The sequence below is a fragment of the Leucoraja erinacea genome, chromosome 7, assembly GCF_028641065.1.
Source record: "Leucoraja erinacea ecotype New England chromosome 7, Leri_hhj_1, whole genome shotgun sequence".
NCBI lineage: Eukaryota > Metazoa > Chordata > Chondrichthyes > Rajiformes > Rajidae > Leucoraja > Leucoraja erinaceus.
Genome location: NC_073383.1, coordinates 3,215,767 through 3,238,151, shown reverse-complemented (window position 1 = coordinate 3,238,151; position 22,385 = coordinate 3,215,767). Strand labels below are relative to the sequence as shown.

The 22,385-nt window shown below is 42.0% G+C and overlaps 1 protein-coding gene across 1 annotated transcript in view; it reads right to left on the bottom strand.

Annotated features, from left to right (window-relative positions):
• Nucleotides 1-11,848: 11,848 nt before the first annotated feature.
• The window catches only part of LOC129698573 (microtubule-associated protein 2-like), a 384,661-nt gene continuing 374,124 nt past the window's right edge, over nucleotides 11,849-22,385 (bottom strand). The window contains 3 exon segments of the mRNA XM_055637661.1: nucleotides 11,849-12,710; nucleotides 13,141-13,253; nucleotides 13,354-13,435. Coding sequence (XP_055493636.1) covers nucleotides 12,495-12,710; nucleotides 13,141-13,253; nucleotides 13,354-13,435 — 411 coding nt within the window. The 3' untranslated portion in view covers nucleotides 11,849-12,494.

Genomic DNA, 22,385 nt, shown 5'->3' with positions numbered 1-22,385 from the left:
GTCCAACCGAGCTGCCACAGCACCCCGCCTGCAGCCCCGCCGACGGCCGGCCGCGCCCAACCCAGCGGCCGCAGTAGCAATCCTCCCTGGCATCGGCGGATGGAATTAGCATAAAATTAACACATTTTTTAAATAATTAATTTTCTTTATCAACATGAGCAGGTGCTGACCACGTAAATTGGTCTTATTTAGGTATTAGCACAGAGCTAATCCAAAATACAAAAAAGTATTTAAAGGATAAAGTAAGTAAAAGGGACTGAATCTGTCGTGACAGAAGAGGGAAATTATCAGTGCACCTGCTATTACAGAGTCAACGCAGTAATACTTTCTGGTGTCCAAATTTCTTGTATATAAAATGTATATAATATAACATAACATTTCTTGTAATGATCAATGATCAATATGCCTGGAGCTAACATCATTGCAACACTGTAAGCCTGATGTACCTGCCCTCTATGTCAATACTTCAAACAGATGACATTTTTCAAAAGCGAGCCATTAATAATGTAAGCTATGGTTATTGAAATACTTCTGTCCCTAAATTAATTTCTTAGAATATTGGAACAATTTTTCCTTGTTCTTAATTATATCTGCAAATATATTTTTCTATTTTTTCATATTTCTAGGTTTGCAATCTATTTGTAAGAATTGGTATATTATAATTCAATGGATTCTCTGATACACCATCCCAGAAAAGATGACATATTGGCAGAAACAAATTTAGTAATGAATCAATGCAAGATCTAGGTACCTACACAAGATTAAAAACAAGAGAAACACAGAAGGGTCTCGACCCGAAACGTTGCCTATTTCCTTCGCTTCATAGATGCTGCTTCACCTGCTGAGTTTCTCCAGCATTTTTGTCTAGCTTTATCAATGAGTTGACAACCTATTGTTATAAGTACTATCATTAATCATTGCCATTGACTTCAATAAAGTTAGCTATTTGTGATCAGCTTGTAAAGGTATGTGATGAGAACTGTCACAAATAGATACGTTACTTAATAATTTTGCCCTGAACTTCCCTTTTAATACTATGCTCCTTAGAATGGTAATATGGAAGAATTATCAAATAATGATGATTAATTTTAGCTGCATGTGATTTGCTGAGTACCAGATTGTTTGTTCAGTGGCGATTTGTCTCTTTTGATTAGCGAGACTTTTCAATCAATATAAGATGCAGAAAATGTAAAGATATTCTGGAAAGACAAACACAGAATGGAGTGGACAACAGAAAGCTGTTCATTCCTCTGTTTTCATTTCTCAGAGAGGTCCTGCGTAAGCCAGCCACATTGACTTAATATACAATGGTGGAAATCAATACCTGAAACGTCAATGCTATTACTTGTAAAATAAAATGAAGAAAACAACAACACGTTGGAATAGTCCCCTTGGATATAAGAGAAACAAAAAGACTGAGAAATTTCCACTATTGCAGCCGAACAATTTAAGGGATCATAACATTTATTGCAAAATTGCAAAGGGTCTCATAAAGTATCCAAAGAATTGTGAAACATAACATGTTAGTCATTGCACTACAATGGAAAAGCATATGAAAACATAATGGTAATGAATTATGAAAGTAGAAGTTTATTAGTAAATGAAGAAGCTGGAAAGAGAATATGAAAAATTGAACATTATAGCTAACAACTTTTCATCAGAACTAGCCAGTCCTCTCGCACATTGGGAACGTTGGTTGTTTGAAAATGTTATATGTAGTGTTGGCCTGTATGGGCCTAGTCAGTAGCAGTGATGCTTTTCCTTATAGATCTTTCAGCTCCAAGAGGCTTTATCTGCTATTCATTAATCATGGCTGATCTGATATTCCTCATGTTCGATCTCATGGTCTTTCCTCATAAATCTTGATTCCCTCTCCGAACCCTTGACCTAATGTTTCTCTCTCTCTCCCTCTCCCTCTCTCTTTCAATCAGGGGTTCCCAACCTTTTTTGTCCTGTTTACCCCTGGCAACTTTTATAGCACATAATAATGTTATTTCACTTATTTATGAACAACTAATGATGAACAGATACCAGTATACCAGAACCAAACACAGTCAGTCAATGAGAAAAAAATATGTACAAATCCAGAATCAACAAATTTACCCCCAGGGTAGGTGAAATTTATCCCCTGGGGTAAATTTCCACTTGGTAAATTTACTCCAGGTTGGGAACCCTTGCTCTCGATGCTGCCTAACCTTCAGCGAATTTGCATATTTCATACATTCTATTTTATTTCAGAATTCCAACAACTGCAGTGTTTTCTTTATGTCAGTTCCATCACTATTTATCTTTTTTTTTAATTTTCTTGCCTGTCCATTTGTCTACTTTTATTTCTATCTATTCCAAACAGGTGCAATAAACTACTTACAACACCCTCTCTGAGCCAGACTATGAATATCATTCGGCCTCTTGGTCTCCATTTTATTACAGGCAATTCCATCTATCCCATCCTTTTCATTTTTAAATTGAAACATCTTAAGTGTCCATTTTTTTCTGAGTTCTGATGAAAGGTCATTGTCTCAGAATGGTAAAAGGCCTGTCTTACACGCGACTTTTCAGCAACTGTCTTCGACCTTCAAGCTTGAGGCCACTCGCCTGAAAAACCTCGAGCTGGATCGACCGTCAGCGATGAAACCGCGAGCTGGATCGACCGTCAGGACACACACACACACACACACACACACACACACACACACACACACACACACACACACACACACACACACACACACACACACACACACACACACACACACACACACACACACACACACACACACACACACACACACACACACACACACACACACACACACACACACACACACACACACACACACACAAACATATCGCAAAGGCGGGGGCCAGGGCAAGTGGGGGAGCGCTGCCTGAAATTCACACGGTGCAAACCCAAGGTGATACCCGCAATGAACAGGAAGGTAAAAGACGGCTGGCACAGTGTACGGTAAGTCCTTTAAAAGAGCGGGGAGGGGAGAAGGGGAGAGAAGGAGTGGAGACACTTTTAAGAAGCCATACAACTTTTAATAAAGTTTAGCGGGCATTTAACATTACCGGTCTATTTTCCTTGGTTCTGAAAACTCATGCTTATGTTTTTTTTCCCCAATGATCCAATTAAAAAGCCCGGTCAGCAAAGGAGATTGCTTACGCCAACCTCGACCACCTATAACTACATGGCGACCCCACTACCACTGCATTACTAGTTCAAAAGAACCATGCCGACCAATTTTTACTCGCAGAAAAATTTTCAGCATATTGAAAATTTCTCCTCGACCAAACTGAGGCCGCGAGTATGCGGGAACTTCTCTCGACCCTGAATGAGAGTTACAGTAACCTCCTAGGACCACGTGTCGACCATGCTGTCAGTTTGTGGTGAGCGCAAACTCTTCTTAACTCGCAAATTAGGTCGCCATAGTGGGACAGGCCCTTAACTCTTTTCACTCCACAGATGCTGTTCGACCTGCTGATTATTTCCAGTATTTTTCAGTTCTATTTCATTACAGTGCTTTTTTTCTAGACAAAAGGGTGCTAGTGTACATACAACAGTTCACACCATGCTGCTGTACAGTAAACTAGGTTTTAACTATTTAGATGTGCCAGTACACTTACTACCACAAAAAAAGCACTGTTTTAATCTATATTTGATTTAGTGAGGATAGAATTATACAATTGACTATACCAGTCAGAACATAAATAAAATTGTATTACTACATCAGGAATTTTTATTGTCTAAAGAAGTATATACTTGTATAGGGAAATGTACATTCAAGATGCAAATACACTTAATCCAACACCCAAGAGAAGGCTATAATGGAAAATGAAATCTCGTAAAAAAGTCACCAAATATGTAGATGGTGAAAAATAATCAAATGTAACTTATTGATTTAACCTATGATTGAATTGTTCTTCAAAAAATAGCACACCATGTCATTTCTGTCAAGAAAGCATTTCAGAATTTTAATCATCCAGCTTTTGTCTGGACAGATTATTTGCGCTGTAAGTATAAAACCTGCGCTGTAAGTATACACCTGCGCTGTAAGTATAAAATACATCGCGGGGCTTGCTTTCACAGAGGCCCAGGGAGCCGTTGGTGCGAGGGGAGGAGTACCTGACACCAAAATCAGCAACGTTCCAGAGAAGGAGTCTGGTGGAAGCTGCTGATTGGTGGAAGAGGACCGGGTATACATTTTTACATTTCTGCCTTCAGGTTAAGGATTCTGGGAGTTAAGGATTCTGGGAGTTGAGTGTACAGTATTTATTAGTACAGTTTAAAGGATAAAGTTTTCTTTAATATAGAGTTAATTTGGGAGTAAGATATGTCAGTGGAGATTGGCCCCGTGGTTTGCTCAGCCTGCAACATGTGGGAGATCAGGGATATGGTCGGTGTCCCTGGTGACTACGTTTGCAGGAAGTGTGTACAGCTGCAGCTCCTGGCAGACCGCATTGAACGATTGGAACTGCGGCTGGATTCATACTGGAGCATCCACTATGCTGAGAAAGTCGTGGATAGCACGTACAGCGAGTTGGTCACATCGCAGGTAAAAGTTGAGAGGACAGAAAGGGAACGGGTGGCCAATAGCCAGCTAAGCAGTAGGCAGGTAGTGCAGGAGTCCCCTGCCGTTATCTCCCTCCTAAGCAGGTATACCATTTTGGATACTGTTGAGGGAGATGGCTCATCAGGGGAATGCAGCAGCAGCCAAGTTCATGGCACCATGGGTGGCTCTGCGGCACATGAGGGGGGGGGGGGGGGAAGAGTTGAAGGGCAATAGTAATAGGGGATTCAATTGTCAGGGGAATAGATAGGCGTTTCTGCGGCCGCAAACGAGACTCCAGGATGGTATGTTGCCTCCCTGGTGCAAGGGTCAGGGATGTCACTGAACGGCTGCAGAACATTCTGGAGGGGGAGAGTGAACAGCCAGTTGTCGTGGTGCATATTGGCACCAACGATATAGGTAAAAAAAGGGATGAGGTCCTACAAGATGAATTTAGGGAACTAGGAGATAAACTTAAAAGTAGGACCTCAAAGGTAATAATCTCTGGATTACTACCAGTACCACGGGCCAGTCAGAGTAGAAATAGGAGGATATTGCAGATGAATACGTGGCTTGAAAAATGGTGCAAGGGGGAGGGATTCAAATTTTTAGGGCATTGGAACCAGTTCTGGGGGAGGTGGGACCAGTACAAACAGGACGGTCTGCACCTGGGCTGGAATGGAACCAATGTCCTTGGGGGAGTGTTTGCTAGTGCTGTCGGGGAGGATTTAAACTAATGTGGCAGGGGGATGGGTACAAGAGCAGAGAGGCAGGGGGGTGTAAAATGAGGGTAGAAGCAATAGGTAGCAAGGTGAAAAGTAAAAGTGGCAGGCAGACAAAACCAGGGCAAAAATCAAAAAGGGACACTTTTCAACATAATTGTATAAGGGGTAAGAGCGTTGTAAAAACAAGCCTGAAGGCTTTGTGTCTCAATGCACTGAGTATTCGTAATAAGGTGGATGAGTTGAACGTGCAGATAGCCATTAATGATTATGATATAGTTGGGATCACGGAGACATGGCTCCAGGGTGACCAAGGCTGGGAGCTGAACATCCAGAGATATTCAATATTCAGGAGGGATAGAGAGAAAGGAAAAAGGAGGTGGGGTAGCGTTGCTGGTTAGAGAGGAGATTAACGCAATGGAAAGGAAGGACATTAGTTTGGAGGATGTGGAATCGGTATGGGTAGAGCTGCGAAACACTAAGGGGCAGAAAACACTGGTGGGTGTTGTGTACAGGCCACCTAACAGTAGTAGTGAAGTTGGAGATGGTATCAAACAGGAAATTAGAAATGCGTGCGACAAAGGCAAAACAGTTATAATGGGTGACTTCAATCTACATATTGATTGGGTGAATCAAATTGGCAGGGGTGCTGAGGAAGAGGATTTCTTGGAATGTATGCGGGATAGTTATCTAAATCAACATGTAGCGGAACCAACGAGAGAGCAGGCTATTTTAGACTGGGTATTGAGTAATGAGGAAGGGTTAGTTAGCAGTCTTGTTGTACGTGCCCCCTTGGGCAAGAGTGACCATAATATGGTTGACTTCTTCATTAGGATGGAGAGTGACATTGTTAATTCAAAAACAATGGTTCGAAACTTAAAGAAAGGTAACTTTGAGAGTATGAGACGTGAATTGGCCAAGATTGACTGGCAATTAATTCTAAAAGAGTTGACGGTGGATATGCAATGGAAGACATTTAACGACTGCATGGATGAACTACAGAAATTGTTCATCCCAGTTTGGCAAAAGAATAATTCAGGAAAGGTAGTGCATCCGTGGATAACAAGGGAAATCAGGGATAGTATCAAAGCAAAGGATGATGCGTACAAATTAGCCAGAAAAAGCAGCATACCAGAGGACTGGGAGAAATTCAGAGACCAGCAGAGGAGGACAAAGGGCTTAATTAGGAAAGGAAAAATAGATTATGAAAGAAAACTGGCAGGGAACATAAAAACTGACTGCAAAAGTTTTTATAGATATGTGAAAAGAAAGAGATTAGTTAAAACAAATGTAGGCCCCTTGCAGTCAGAAACAGGTGAGTTGATCATGGGGAACAAGGATATGGCAGACCAATTGAATAACTACTTTGGTTCCGTCTTCACTAAGGAAGACATAAATAATCTGCCGGAAATAGCAGGGGACCGCGGGTCAAAGGAGTTGGAGGAATTGAGTGAAATCCAGGTTTGCCGGGAAGTGGTGTTGGGTAAATTGAATGGATTAAAGGCCGATAAATCCCCAGGGCCAGATAGGCTGCATCCCAGAGTACTTAAGGAAGTAGCTCCAGAAATAGTGGATGCATTAGTGATAATTTTTCAAAACTCTTTAGATTCTGGAGTAGTTCCTGCGGATTGGCAGGTAGCAAACGTAACCCCACTTTTTAAGAAGGCAGGGAGAGAGAAAATGGGGAATTACAGACCAGCTAGTCTAACATCGGTAGTGGGGAAACTGCTAGTCAGTTATTAAAGATGGGATAGCAGCACATTTGGAAAGTGGTGAAATCATTGGACAAAGTCAGCATGGATTTACGAAAGGTAAATCATGTCTGACGAATCTTACAGAATTTTTTCGAGGATGTAAACAGTAGCGTGGATAGGGGAGAACCAGTGGATGTGGTGTATCTAGACTTCCAGAAGGCTTTCGACAAGGTCCCACATAAGAGATTAATATACAAACTTAAAGCACACGGCATTGGGGGTTCAGTATTGATGTGGATAGAGAACTGGCTGGCAAACAGGAAGCAAAGAGTAGGAGTAAACGGGTCCTTTTCACAATGGCGGGCAGTGACTAGTGGGGTACCGCAAGACTCAGTGCTGGGACCCCAGCTATTTACAATATATATATTAATGATCTGGATGAGGGAATTGAAGGCAATATCTCCAAGTTTGCGGATGACACTAAGCTGGGGGGCAGTGAGGAGGATGCTAGGAGACTGCAAGGTGACTTGGATAGGCTGGGTGAGTGGGCAAATGTTTGGCAGATGCAGTATAATGTGGATAAATGTGAGGTTATCCATTTTGGTGGCAAAAACAGGAAAGCAGACTATTATCTAAATGGTGGCCGATTAGGAAAAGGGGAGATGCAGCGAGACCTGGGTGTCATGGTACACCAGTCATTGAAAGTAGGCATGCAGGTGCAGCAGGCAGTGAAGAAAGCAAATGGTATGTTAGCTTTTATAGCAAAAGGATTTGAATATAGGAGCAGGGAGGTTCTACTGCAGTTGTACAGGGTCTTGGTGACACCACACCCGGAGTATTGCGTACAGTTTTGGTCTCCATATCTGAGGAAAGACATTCTTGCCATAGAGGGAGTACAGAGAAGGTTCACCAGACTGATTCCTGGGATGGCAGGACTTTCATATGAAGAAAGACTGGATAGACTCGGCTTGTACTCGCTAGAATTTAGAAGATTGAGGGGGGATCTTATAGAAACTTACAAAATCCTTAAGGGGTTGGACAGGCTAGATGCAGGAAGATTGTTCCCGATGCTGGGGAAGTCCAGGACAAGGGGTCACAGCTTATGGATAAGGGGGAAATCCTTTAAAACCGAGATGAGAAAAACTTTTTTCACACAGAGAGTGGTGAATCTCTGGAACTCTCTGCCACAGAGGGTAGTTCATTGGCTATATTTAAGAGGGAGTTAGATGTGGCCCTTGTGGCTAAGGGGATCAGGGGGTATGGAGAGAAGGCAGGTACGGGATACTGAGTTGAATGATCAGCCATGATCATATTGAATGGCGGTGCAGGCTCGAAGGGCTGAATGGCCTACTCCTGCACCTAATTTCTATGTTTCTATGTTTCTATTTCAGTAACCTGCCTTGATCTCAGGCAAAGTTTACAAATTGCTCAGTTTAAAAAATAACCAGCACAAAAGTTTACTAGTGTCAGATGAGAAGCAATTTATTCTGCAAATCACTCTACAGCAACAAATACAAGTGCAAATTTTACTTAAAACATACAAGCTAACACTGGCCAATCCCAAAATATCATTCTGTCTTAACAGACTCCAGAATGACTGGACGTAAAACACATTCTCTAAAGCACATTAAAATCCCGCAGCCTATACCAGGCCAAGATATCTTATTTTGCCCTATTTTTCCTTCATGTCTTCTAAAATGTTTCTTTTCTTTTTCAAATTTTGTTGGGAGTAACTTGGCAAGATGATAACATCAATAACAGACCCTCATTTAACATGCAACCCCTTCATCTTTTTGTATGTATCTCCCACTTCAACAATGTTCCACTAATCACTTCATGTTACAGTATCCTGTATTGTTCAATACAAGCTGTTTTCATTTTAATGAAAAATACGCAGCATAGCTTTCAACATATTCAGATAATCTTAAAATACATTGTTGTTTTCTTCTACAAAAGATTAATTTACTTTCCAAAGCATTTTTACAGGCTAGTGAAAAACATGGTCTCAATTTGATATTTGTTAAAGATACTGTTGTTTGATTACATTAATAAATATCTACAATAACCTTGGATAGCTGGCTGTAGCATTACAAAACATATCTTCAAATTCATTTATTTTTTTAATAGTTTTGATTTCCAGTCTAACCATCCTGCAACAAGATACTGCCTCTCCAGAACCCCTAAAAATGCATTACAAATTTATGTCATTCTTTCAGTTGCCAATTAATTTCTAAATCTCAATTTTAATTAACCATTGAAAATAAAATCTATTGTTATGACTCCAAAAGCCATGTAAGTATGGCTTCAGTAACTCTGACTGAGACCAACAAATTTGGAAGCAAATATTCCTACATCCTGATTTCATAGTATATGTATTTAAAAAAAACATCATCTTAATTGGCCCTCACTACCAAAACTGGCTTGCAAAGTGTAATGAGCAGAAAACAGCATACACCAAATGCTATATGACCCCCTCGGTACATCAAAATTCTACAAAGCAATTGTTTGAATCTTTTAGCTAGCAATACATCAACAAACTCATCTGGCACTAAAGTCATAGCTTTTGGTTGTTACAGTAAGCACTTCATGCTATTTTTTTGAGAGATAAATCTAACAAGTATAATTGCTAATGACTACCTTATCCTAAACAGTAACACCAAAAGGTGCAGAAACACAGATACTGTGAATAAAAGCATAACTTCAAGTATATAAGGGATAACACACTGGCCACAGAGAATATCTAGTATACCGTATATATTATATATATGCAGTACATTAAACTGCATATATACGTACTATATATCAAACAACTGATCAAACAAAATATGAAAAGTCAGCATATATAGAAATCTAGCACTGAACTGACATTCTAGTTAAAGATACAGATCCACAACTTTAGATTTGCATCCTATTTAAAGTAGCTGCATGATATTTCTGAACAACCTGATTCCCATTTTTGTTACAACGTGTATTATAAAAATGCAAAACACTACCATTTATGAATGAGCCCAATTATATTGTGATCATATTGTGTTTTGACATTAATACTTCCGCTGTTCTTACTTAACAGACTGCTTTTCCTTCCCGGACTGAATGTAATTCAAGGATTATTTACATACAGTGCCCTCCTTAAAGTTAGGGACAAAGACCCATCATTTATTTATTTGCCTCTGTACTTTACAATTTGAGATTTTCAATAGAAAAAAAAAATCACATGCGGTTAAAGTGCACATTGTCAGATAAAGGGTATTTTTTATACATTTTGGTTTCACCGTGTAGAAATTACAGCTGTGTTTATACATAGTCCCCCCATTTCAGGGCACCATAATGTTAGGGACACATTGCTTCACAGGAGTTTGTAATTGCTCAGGTGTGTTTAAATGCCTCATTTTTGCAGGTATGAGACAGCTCTCAACACCTGGTCTTTCCTCCAGTCTTTCCATCACCTTTGGAAACCTGCATTGCTGTTTATCAACAGGAGGACCAAAGTTGTGCCAATGAAAGTCAAAGAAGCCAAACCTTAAGCTTAGAGATATCAGCCAAACCTTAAGCTTACCAAAATCAACCACTTGGAACATCATCAAGAAGAAAGAGAGCACTGGTGAGCTTACTAATCGCAAAGGGACTGGCAGGTCAAGGAAGACCTCCACAGCTGATGACAGAATAATTCTCTCTATAATAATGAAAAATCCCCAAACACCTGTCGGACAGATCAGAAACACTCTTCAGGAGTAAGATGTGCATTTGTCAATGACCACTGTCTGTAGAAGACTTCATGAACAAATATACAGAGGCTACACTGCAAGATGCAAACCACTGGTTAGCCAAAAAATAGGATGGCTAGTTTACAGTTTGCCAAGAAGTACTTAAAAGAACTTCTGGAATAAGGTCTTGTGGACAGATGAGACGAAGATGAACATATATCAGAGTGATGGCAAGTGCAAAGTATGGAGGAGAAGGAACTGCCCAAGATCCAAAGCATACCACCTCATTGTGAAACACGGTGCTGGGAGTGTTATGGTCTGGGCATGTATGGCTGCTGAAGGTACTGGCTCACTTATCTTCATTGATGATACAACTGCTGATGGCAGTAGCATAATGAATTCTGAAGTGTATAGACACATCCTATCTGCTCAAGTTCAAACAAATGCCTCAAAACGCATTGGCCGGCGGTTCATTCTACAGCAAGACAATGATCCCAAACATACTGCTAAAGCAACAAATGAGTTTTTCAAAGCTAAAAAATGGTTAATTCTTGAGTGGCCTAGTTAATCACCCAATTGAGCATGCCTTTTATATGCTGAAGAGAAAACTGAAGGGGACTTGGCCCCAAAACAAGCATAAGCTAAAGATGGCTGCAATACAGGCCAGGCAGAGCATCACCAGAAAAGACACCCAGCAACTGGTGAAGTCCATGAGTCGCAGACTTCAAGCAGACGCCTGCAGCCCCAGCTGGGAGTTGGCGGCCACAGCGCTGCGGAGCTTACCGCATGGCGACCCGGTAAGGCATTGACCGCTCCCCGCCTCTCCGACCAGGTAGGGGACTAAGAATTAAAGTTTACCCCTTCACCCCCCCCCCTTCACATAAAAGCCCTCCAAACTAACTGACTAACATTTAAGCAATGATTTACAGATGTTTAAGTGTCTCCCCGGTCTCCGGGGAGGAGGCAGCCGCTACAGTAGTACAGACCTGGGTTGACCGTGGGTCGTTTCGGGTCAAGTTTGGCGCCAAACGCGAGCTTTGGTGTGCAGACGACATCCTGGAAAAAATGGCCGGTTTTCGGAGTTTTTCGGTTTCCGGAACTCCGGATTAAAGGTTGTGCACCTGTACATGGCTTTGCTGTGTCCCAAACATTATGGTGCCTTGAAATAGGGGGGACTATGTATAAACACTGTTGTAATATCTACATGGTGAAACCAAAATGTATAGAAATGGCCTTATTATAATCTGACAATGTGCGCTTTAACCACATGTGATTTTTTTTTCTATTATAAATCTCAAATTGTGGTGTACAGAGACAAATAAATAAATGATGGGTCTATGTCCCAAACATTATGGGGTGACTGTATATTACTCATTTCCGGGCTTGCCCCTTTATTCTCATGAAACACAAGTATGTATTAATTTATCTTGTAATAAATATTAATAATAGGCATCCTCCTTCATTGACAAGGAATAATTCATTCAACATAGAGTGAATAACTGGGAATAAAGCATGTCAGCTGCTTTCTGAGTCTTGATCCATTTCAACACTGCCTTTAGGCATGAAACATTATAAATGCATTTGTCATCAGTCCATGCAAGCAGAGCTGAGAAACAACATTGCCATGTGTGATGTACAGCAGTTGTAGCCATTTAAAGCCAGAAACACCTGGCATGAATGGAAACAAGATTTTATTTTTACTCATAATGGTCTGAAGACATGATCAACATTTAATTGAAAAGGACTAAACACAATCCCACTTTGAGCTTGTGAAGGCTCAAAGCACATGCTGCAAACAAACAATTAAAATGTTGTAGAGCAAAATCACAATCCTTGCTTGGCTAGTGCAGCAGTAACATCATCAGCAAGTGTGGCAAGTTGCGGTGATTCCATTAAATTGATGCTTCCAGAAGAGGAGACGTTGCTGAGTTTGTGAGGAGTTGTGGCACCCGAACGGCCTGGGGACTGAGTGACAATATCTGCTCCATGGTCCACACGAGCCCTGGCATTCTCACGGAAGCAAAGCTTGTGGCTTTCAATCTATTTAGAAAATCAAATTAATATTCACATTACTGGTGGAGACAGATTGCAATTGGTAATATTCCATGATACAAGACTAGTTTTCATATTTGCACAATGTAACATGATAACCGGATAAAATCTCTTCCAGCATTCCTGTGGAACATTGCAAGTTGAGAGTGTAAACTAACTGCCAATAGCATTCTCAATGTACAGCATCAGGAGTGCTGGAAAATCTATTGATGATGTTGGCTGCATCATTGAAGTTGTACCCAACTTAATTGAAAGCATTTCTTAAAGTTTTACAAGTTTGCTAAAGCAAGTACTTGCGAATAGAAAGTATTAAACAAATAGATTCCCCGTCATAAGGCAGGGAAATAGATGAGATTTGTTGGGTTTTCTATTGAAGTTTTTGCAAAATAAACATTTACTCAACCATTTCATTTCCTACCTTTATATTTCCACCTCCTGGGGTATGACGTGTATTTTCAAAGGAGCCAACCTTGGACTGAGCTTTCTCCTTAAAATCCAGTTTCTGACTTTCAATTTTAATATGTCCTCCACCTACACATGGTTAATGAATCACAGTTTGAATTACACAACAAACAATATAGTAATACGCATTTAAATAAACAGGCACATAATAAGTTAAAGAGTACAGTACCTGGTCTATAGTGTATGTTGCTGAAAGAGCCACATTTTGATGTAATGTGACTCACATCTATTTTCTTGGTAACTATTTGTACCTGAGAAACACAAAAGCAACCTTTCAGCACAAACATCAGATCGTCCATTAAACTTGAGCACTGTAGCAAAGTGAGTGAGGAACACAATTAAAAACCTTTTTAGATTGAAATCATTAACTGTTCTACAGCTCTTATTCTGTTTAAGTTAATAATTAGTATTGTTGGAAAAAGTACACCAAATATAACTGTAATTTGAAAGGTAAAGACGCATTTCATAATTAAACGATCAGTCACAAAAGCCCAAATGTAATCCACTTGGCTAAATCAATAAAAATAAAGAACATCTAATGGCATGGTTACTTTTTACTCTTAAAAATAACACTTTTAAATTAGATTGTTGGAATGACACTGTTGGAAATTGCAAGAACATTATCTGCTGCAAGCCATGCCAAACTGCTATGGAAGAGTACCATTCAAATCAATAACTTATTTTACTGAATCAATATTACATCATATTCACACTCAATTTTGGACCTCCGTGGTAGCAATGTTTTTTTAAATGGCCTGCAGGACAAACTAATAGCTAAACCCCACTTTCTGGCAATAAAGCAGATGGGAAAATGTTTATGTTAAATGAATTTTAGCTCAGAAAGGCAAAGAAAAATAATAACTAATTCTAAAGAAAGATCAAGTAATGTGTTTTCATATTTTAGACAAAAATATTAGTTTGCAATGTCACCGAATGACAGTTAAAAGGTTTAGAATTAGATTGTAGTAGTACAAACAGCACAAGATAATAGTTTGTTATATGCATATGTGGACAATGATGAAGAGTTGAAAGAATAAAAAAGAACGCATCATAAGTTTTGGTGATGAATTAAATTAAAGAATCCCGCTCATTTCTGAAATATTTATGAAATTTGGATGTCTTAATCCCATATATCAGGAAAAAAAAATCACAATTTCCCTGACACAGATATCGGATTTTTTCAACTGGTGTGCAAGAAAAATAGACAAAATCTAACAATAGTTTTTATTTCAAGGTAATGTATTTGTCAATTCAATTAATTCCGGCTATTAAATTTGGGAAAAATAACAAGTCAGTAATGTGTACTGATAACGTGGTTGGGTTTTATTAAGCCATTTTTCATGAACTGATCTGAATTTCCTGTAAGAGCAAAGAAAATCATTGCAATGTTGCCTTGAACAAAATGTCATTGTTAGTTTAAAGAGTTTTCCTTGTTGATACCATCTTTTGCCTTGATAAATTTAGTTAACCAAATTTTATAGTTGGTCAATAAAATACTTAAATATTCTGTGGGTTTATATATCATGAATTTAATTGATAATTTACATAGAAAGTTTACATTTATAACTATTTTATCTCAACCTATTAAGGTAACCCCTAACATTAGTAGGAAAGAGTCAGGTAGAGTGAATATGAGAGCTATTTGTGGATAACACCTGTAGAGGAAGGCTGTCAAAGTATATAGTGGGACAGATCAGCCGCAGAAATAGGTGGATTTCTATCAGGTGGCACATGGAGTTTAATGCAAATAAATGTGAGGTAGTGCACTTTGAGAGATCAAATGTAAGGGGGAAATATATAATGAATGGCATGACCCTCAATAACATTGATGTACAGATGGGCCTTGGGGTCCAGGTTCATAACTCCCTGAAAATGCCAACACAAGCAGATAGTGGTAAATAAAAGGCATGTGGTATGCTTGCTTTCAAAGGTTGGGCCATTGAGTATGAGTCAAGTTAAGAGTCATGATGCACCTTTGTAGGATTTGGGTAGGCTGCATTTGGAGTATTGTGTGCAGTTTTGGTCGGCTCATTACAGGAAGGATGTGGAGGCTTTGGAAAGAGTGCAGAGGAAATTTACCAAAATGGTGCCTGGATTAGGGGATATTTGCTACAGGGACAGACTTGGGAAGCCAACGGTTGTGGGGAGACCTGATAGAAGTATACAAAATTATGAGGCATAGACAGGGTGGACAGTCAAAATATTTTTCCTAGGATGGAAAAATCAAATACTAGAGAGTTTAGCTTTAAGATGAGAGGGGCAAAGTCCAAGGAAGATATGAGGGTCAGGTTTTTCAACACAGAGTGTCGTGAGTGCCTGGAACATGCTGCCTGGGATAGCTTTGCTCAATTGGAATTGTGGTTTTGTAATAAAAGCTTGCAAAATCCAACAAGAATTGTTCTGTTTTCAACATAATTCAAGATGCCCTCATAACAGTTGGTTCCCCTCTTTCAGTACTAAACGCAATATCTCCCTTTTCTCTACCTTAGGTACACATTCCTTTTATGCATAGAGTACGCACTGTGCATTTTCTCATTGGAGTGTTTCCATTTTTTTGCATTTACATTTAAAGCTTATTATGCCATTTGCCATATCTGGGGTGTGCGTTCGAATATTTTCATGTGATAGATAAGAAAAGGGGCATCGGGTAAACATGCAGGATGAGACAGCAGTCATTGAATGACAGAATTAGAGTTGTTGCAAACACTTGTTACTAATAATCAAGACCAAATGAATATTTATTGTAATTTATCAAAGGCAGGTAAGTGTTAAGTTAAAAAGCACACCATGCCTGAAAAGAAAATTGACAACTGTATCTAATAAATTATTAAATTATCAAATTTCCTTTGTATCCTCCTCACAAGTTTTATCTAAATCTGTAGCATTTGGAATCTTGAATACATTGGACTTGGGCTGCATAGCTAAGGTATCAAAGTATGAAAAAAATAATCAGGCAGGTTCGCAGATTATGAATCATAAGAGAGAAAGGAGAATTTGTTTGCATAAGACCACACATAGGAGAAAATTGTCATTTTATTTTTGAAGCAGAAAATGGGTTGCTGGAGGAGGTATACTTTAACATTGTTGGAAGATGTCGAAAAAGGATTAAAACCTAAAAATACAAGATGAAATAACACAATGAAGAAAGTTACTAATTAAAAAGTAGAAAAACAGATAGACGTTTTATCCCCAAAACGAAGAAAAAGGACAGCCACATACAACATATAACTTATTGTATAGGTAGGCGGCGCGACTCTCGTCAGCAGCGGCCTCTGCAGCCCGTCTGCGTTTCTATTATTTTCTGTCTATGTTTTTATTTAGTTATTTGTTATTTGGGGTGTGTGTGTGGGGTGGTGTGTGTGGGGGGGAGGGGGTAACTTTTAAATCTCTTCCTGCACGGGAGACCCGACCTTTTCTTTGTCGGTCTCCGTTGTCGTTGGGCTTGCTGGCTGCAATGAGAAGCTGCCTCCAACAGGAGAAGAACGGGGTCTCTGGTGCCAACGACTCACCTCACCGTCGCGGGGCTGGCCGAGTCCAGAGCGGGTGGAGCGGTGGTGGAGCGCTGCTGCTGCTGCGGCCCGACCTCCGGAGATTCGGAGGCTGCAACTGCAGGTCTGGCGGACGGCGGCACCGGGAGCCCGCGGGTCCCTGGAGGGAGACCGCTTTTCAGGGCTCTCGCAACGGCGACTTCTCCCGCCCGAGTTGCGGGGTCGAAGAGCTCCTGGAGCGGGGCTTGGAATGGCCGCGGGACTCTGCGAGCGCACGCCGGGGGCTCTAACACCAAGACCCGGTGTGCGATCTCGCACCACCCGGCGTGGCTTTAATGGCCGCGGGACAATCGCCATCGCCAGCCGGGGGCTTTGACTTTGACTCTGACATCGGGGGGGGGAGAGTGCAGTGGAGACATAAGTTTTTTTGGCCTTTACGTAAATTATGTTGTGTCTTGGGTCTATTTGTTTGTAATGTATGGCTGCAGAAACGGCATTTCGTTTGGACCTCAAGGGGTCCAAATGACAATTAAATTGAATCTTGAATCTTGAATCTTATTGTAGTTTCAATCCATTGGAAATAACATACTAATCCATTAATATTTATTTTTGATTTACTTGTTTAGGTTCTGTTTGAACTATAAGGGTGCATTATATAAAACTATAAAAAAATATCAGGCTGACACTGACCAGGTGATTTGATGGATACATCCCGAGATGCCGGTTGCCAATCGATGAGTATAATTAGATTTACTAATTAATTCATTTGGTTCAATTTGATTATAGGGTATTCTGGGATTTCTATTGACACCTTGTAATTGAAATTACACAACACTGATTCTTATTTTCATTATATATTCCTTCACTGTACATCAAAGCAATACATTTTACAAAGTTTGAAGTTGATGAAAATGAAGTGATAAATAAATGGTAATTAGTGCCTCTATGTAAGGAAAATAGCATTCACATGTAATGAGGAGGAGTTATGATGGTACTTGGTCATGCTAGTTGTGATAGTTCTGACATTGATGCAGCAAGATTATGCTGCAAAACACATCTCTTGTGTCCAAATCAATAGACATATTCTTAGATTTTATCTACGATTCAGGAAATCTTAGGTAAGGAAGAGTACGCAAAAGTGTGGCTTCCATATTTAACACATCAAAACTTCTCCAGGAAATTTAGGATCTACAAGAATAAAACTTGGAGTAGAGATGAGAGGTCCTGGAGGGTCCTCAGTCTGAAGAAGGGTTTCGCCCTGAAATGTCACCTATTCCTTCTATCCAGAGGTGCTGCCTGTCCTGCTGAGTTGCTCCAGCATTTAGTTTCTATCTCCATTGTCAATGTTGTTCCTTTGTTTAAGAAGGGAAGTAAAGATAATGCAGGAAATTGTAGGCTGGTGAGTCTCACATCAGTGGTTGGGAAGCTATTGGAGGGAATACCTCAGGCCAGTTTATACTAGTATTTGGAAGAGAATGGGCCAATTAGGTACTGGGCAGCATGGCAGGTCATGTCTTACGAACCTGATTTTTGAATGGTTGACAAACATTATTTATGAAAGTAGGGCAGTGGATGTTGTCACTATGGACTTTAGTAAAGCATTTGATATAGTCCACTCATGGTAGACAGATCCAGAAGATTAAAGTACATGCGATCCACAGTGATCTGGTCGTTTGGATTCATTACTAACTATCTCATAAAAGACCGAGTGTTATAGTGGAAGATAGTTATTGTGGTTGGAGGTCTGTGACCAGTGGAGTTCCACAGAGTATATGAGAGCATAGATCTGGAGTACATAGACAGGTGACGTTTTGGATCGGGACCCTTTCTCGTACTGTTTGAGGTGGGAGGAGGGAGCAGGAAGCTGGAGAAGAGGTGGGGCAGGATAGAGCCTGGCAACGAATGGTAGATACAGGTGAGGGTGGGCTTTGATAGGCTGATCTTCTGTCCATATCTCACACTTTTTGATTTTCATCCCTGGCCTTTGTCCAATCATCCGCTTATCACCCCCCCCCCCCCCCCCCCCAACTATCTATATTATTAAAAGTCTGTTCTTGACCGGTTTTGGCCATCTGTGCTGCGATTTCCGAGAGAACGCCGCCACTTACGGCCGTCATTTTTGGCCACCTTGCTCAGAGCCCCCCTCCGCCGTATGTGTGCCGAGGATTTTTCCCGTCGATGAAAAATGACAAAGATATTAATGATTTTATAAAATTCACCATTCTCTCTGCTGCCCCTAGGGGAGGGACTATAAAACCAGGAAGTGATGTGCCTCAATCAGTGTCTGCAAGTTGGAGGAAGGCAGAGGGTCACGTTTCTCTGAGCTGTGAATAACACTGAACACATGTCTACTCAAATGTAAGTGTCCTTAGTGGTTCTAAAACGCTTGCAGAATGTGTCTATTGGTTCTAAAATGTTTGCGAAAAGTGTTTATTGGTTCTAAAATGTTTGCAAAAAGTGTCTCTTTTGGTTCTACAATGCTTGCAGAATGTGTCTTTTTTGGTTCTAAAATGTTTTTTAGGTTCTCCCCCCCCTCCTTTCCACTTTCCCCCTCCCCTTCCCTTCTCCTCCCCCCCCCCCCACCCCCTCCTCCCCCTCTCCTCCTCCCCCCCCTCTCCTCCTCCCCTCCCCCCCTCCCCCCCCTCCTCTCCCCTCTTTTTCCTCCCTCCCCTCCATCCCCTCCCCCATCATTCCTCCCTTCACCTAAACCTCCTCCCCTCCACACACCCCTACCCCTTTCCCTCCACCCTCCCTCCCCCCTCCCTGGTCCCCCACCTCTATCCTTTTCCCCTCACAGCACACCCTCTCTCTCCCCCTCTTTCCTCTCTCTCCCCTCTCTCTCCCCTCTCTTTCCCCCCCTCTCCCCCTCCTCCTCTCCCCCTCCTCTCTCTCCCCCTTCTCTCCCCCTCTCCCCACCCTCCCCTCCATCCCCTCCCCCCTGCCCCATTCCTCCCCTAAACCCCCTCCCCTCCTCCTTCCCTCCACCTCCCTCCCTCCCTGCTCCCCCACCTCCCCCCCTCTTTCCTCTCTCCTCCCTCTCTTTCTCTCATCTCCCCTCTTTCCTCTCAGTCCCCCTCTTTCCTCTCAGTCCCCCTCTTTCCTCTCCCCCTCTCTCACCCCCTGCCCCCCTCTTCCCTCCCCCCTCCCCTCCCCCTCCATCCCCTCCCCCACACCCTCCCTCCTCCCCTAAACCTCCCCGCTCCCCTCCCCACACCCCCACACCCCTCCCCTCTTCCCTCCATCCTCCCTCCCCGCTCCCCAGCACACCCCCTCTCAGCACTCCCTCTCTCTCTCCCCTCTCCCTCCCTCCTCCCACACCTTTCCCCCCTCACCCCATCCTCCCTCTTATCCTCCTCTTCACACCCCCCTATCCATCTTGCCCCTCTCTCTGTGTCTCTGTCTCTCTCTCTCTGCCTCTGCCCCTTCTCTCTCTCTGCCTTCACTCTCTACCCCCGCCCCCCCCCCCCCCCTCTAAATGTAACTGCAAGTTGGGGGCTATGCGTCAGTAGATAGGGTGGTTATGGGGTAAAAGGAGCAAATTAATAATATTAATATAATATCAAGGGGGTAATTAGCATGAGTGCGGGGGGGGATAGTTAGTGTATGTGACGCTGCATGCCGCCTCCCCCCCCCCACAACCGCACGTTGGGGGAACAGACCCAACGGGTCTGCACTTGGTCTAGTATGTACCTATAACTCACCAGGCCTTGATCTGTCCCTCCTCTCTTCCAGCTTTCTCCCCCCACCCACAATCAGTCTGAAGAAGGATCCTGACCCGAAATTTCCCCTGCCCATGTTCTCCAGAGATACTGCCTGACCCACTGAGTTACTCCAGCATATTGTGTCCTTTTTAAAGGCCTCATATGGAATGGACAGTAAATTTGCAGGCGACACTAAAATTGGTGATGGTGTCAAAGTATAGAGTGATATAGATCAGCTACAGAAATGGGCAGAGAAATGGCAGATGGAGTGCAATCCAAGCAAGTGTGAAGATTTGTGTCGTGGGAGGATGGATGTAAGGGGAAAGAATATAGTTAATGGCTTAACAGCATTGATGTACAAAGGGATCATGGGGTCCTAGTCAATGGCTCCCTGAAAGTAGAGTGGTAAAGAAAGTGAATGGTATGCTTGCCTTGATCTAATGAGGCATTGTGTTTAAGAGTCAAGAAATTATGTTGCAGCTTTTAGGAGTTTGGTTACGCCACGTTTGGAGTATTGTGTACAGTTCCAGTCACCCCATTATAGGAAGGATGTGGAGGCTTGCAGAAGGTGCAGGTTTACCAGAATGCTGCCTGGATTAGAGGGCATTCTTTATAAAGAGAGGTTAGATAATTAATTTATTTCTCTGGAATGTCGGAGGCTGAGGGGAGACCTGATGAATGTATATAAAATTATGAGGCATTGGTAGGGAAGACAGTCAGAACCTTTTGCCCAGGGTGGGAATGTCAAAGATTGAAGGGTATAGCTTTAAGGTGAGAGGGGCAGTTGAAAGGAGATGCGCAGGGCAAGTTTTCTTTTACACACAGAGTGGTGGGTGCCTAGAATGTACTGCCATGGATGGTTTTGGAGGCAGATACAATAGTATTTAAGAGGCTTTTGGATAGGCACATTGATATGCAGGGAGTGGACGGATACACATCATCTGTAGTCAGATGAGTTGAGTTTACTATAGCGTCATGTTCAACATGGACATTGTTAGATTAAAGGCCAGTTCCGCTGTGGTATTGTTCTATGTGCTAAAGACGATTGTCCCTGCTCAAGTTTAGGTTTTCATCTCCTGAGTTTCTTTACAAGTACTTTACAACACTTTCATTTGGCTCAGTGTTGTCGAAACTATGTGTCTTGTTTTAGATCCAAGATCAAGCAATAATTAATTGCAAATTCAAATGGAAAATGAATTGATTTACTATTTTAGGTAATTGATCATGCATGTTATCAGAAAAGACAATCATAAAGAGGGATTGTGCAAGTGTAATATACATATAGACTCCTGTTTATGAATTTTGTAAGGATTGTAATTATAAACTTATTTTAAATTAGTCCAATAATAATACAGTAAAGCATCGTTTTAACGGACCTCTTTATAATGGATTTTGGTTATAGTGGACTGACCTACCGACGGCTGCCCACGCCGCCCCCGGTTCACACCGCTTCCGGCTGCCCCTGGTTGCACCACCACCGCGGCCGGTATCAGCGCCAGCACCCTCCAACCTGCACTGCCTCCACCGCCATTGCTATGCCACCACGACCACCTCCACCGCGCTGCCAGCGCAGCTGCTCCCAGGCCACAAATGCCACCCAGGTCGTCCGTGCCTGCCGCCGATGCTACAGCGACCACCACCCCGACCGTTCACATGCCGCCCCTGCCGTTGCCAACACCCTGGCCGCTCCTGTTGCTGCCACCAACCCCTACCTGCATTCCGGCCGCCCGCAGGAAGCTGATCCTCACCTGTTCCTCCGTCGCCAGCAAGCCGGAGCCGTCAACTCACCTGGATTCCAGGCCCAATTCCAGACCAAGAGTCAGAAGAAACCCATTGGCCCAAAACGCCACCTGTCCATGTTCTCCAGGGCTGTTGCCTGACCTGCTGAGTTCCTCCAGCACGTTTTCTCCTTTTGTGTATTAACCAACAACTGCATGGTTTGTTTCTACTATTTATACAATGATAACACCTTACTCAGTTCTAACGGCAATTGTCAATAACAAACACCACCC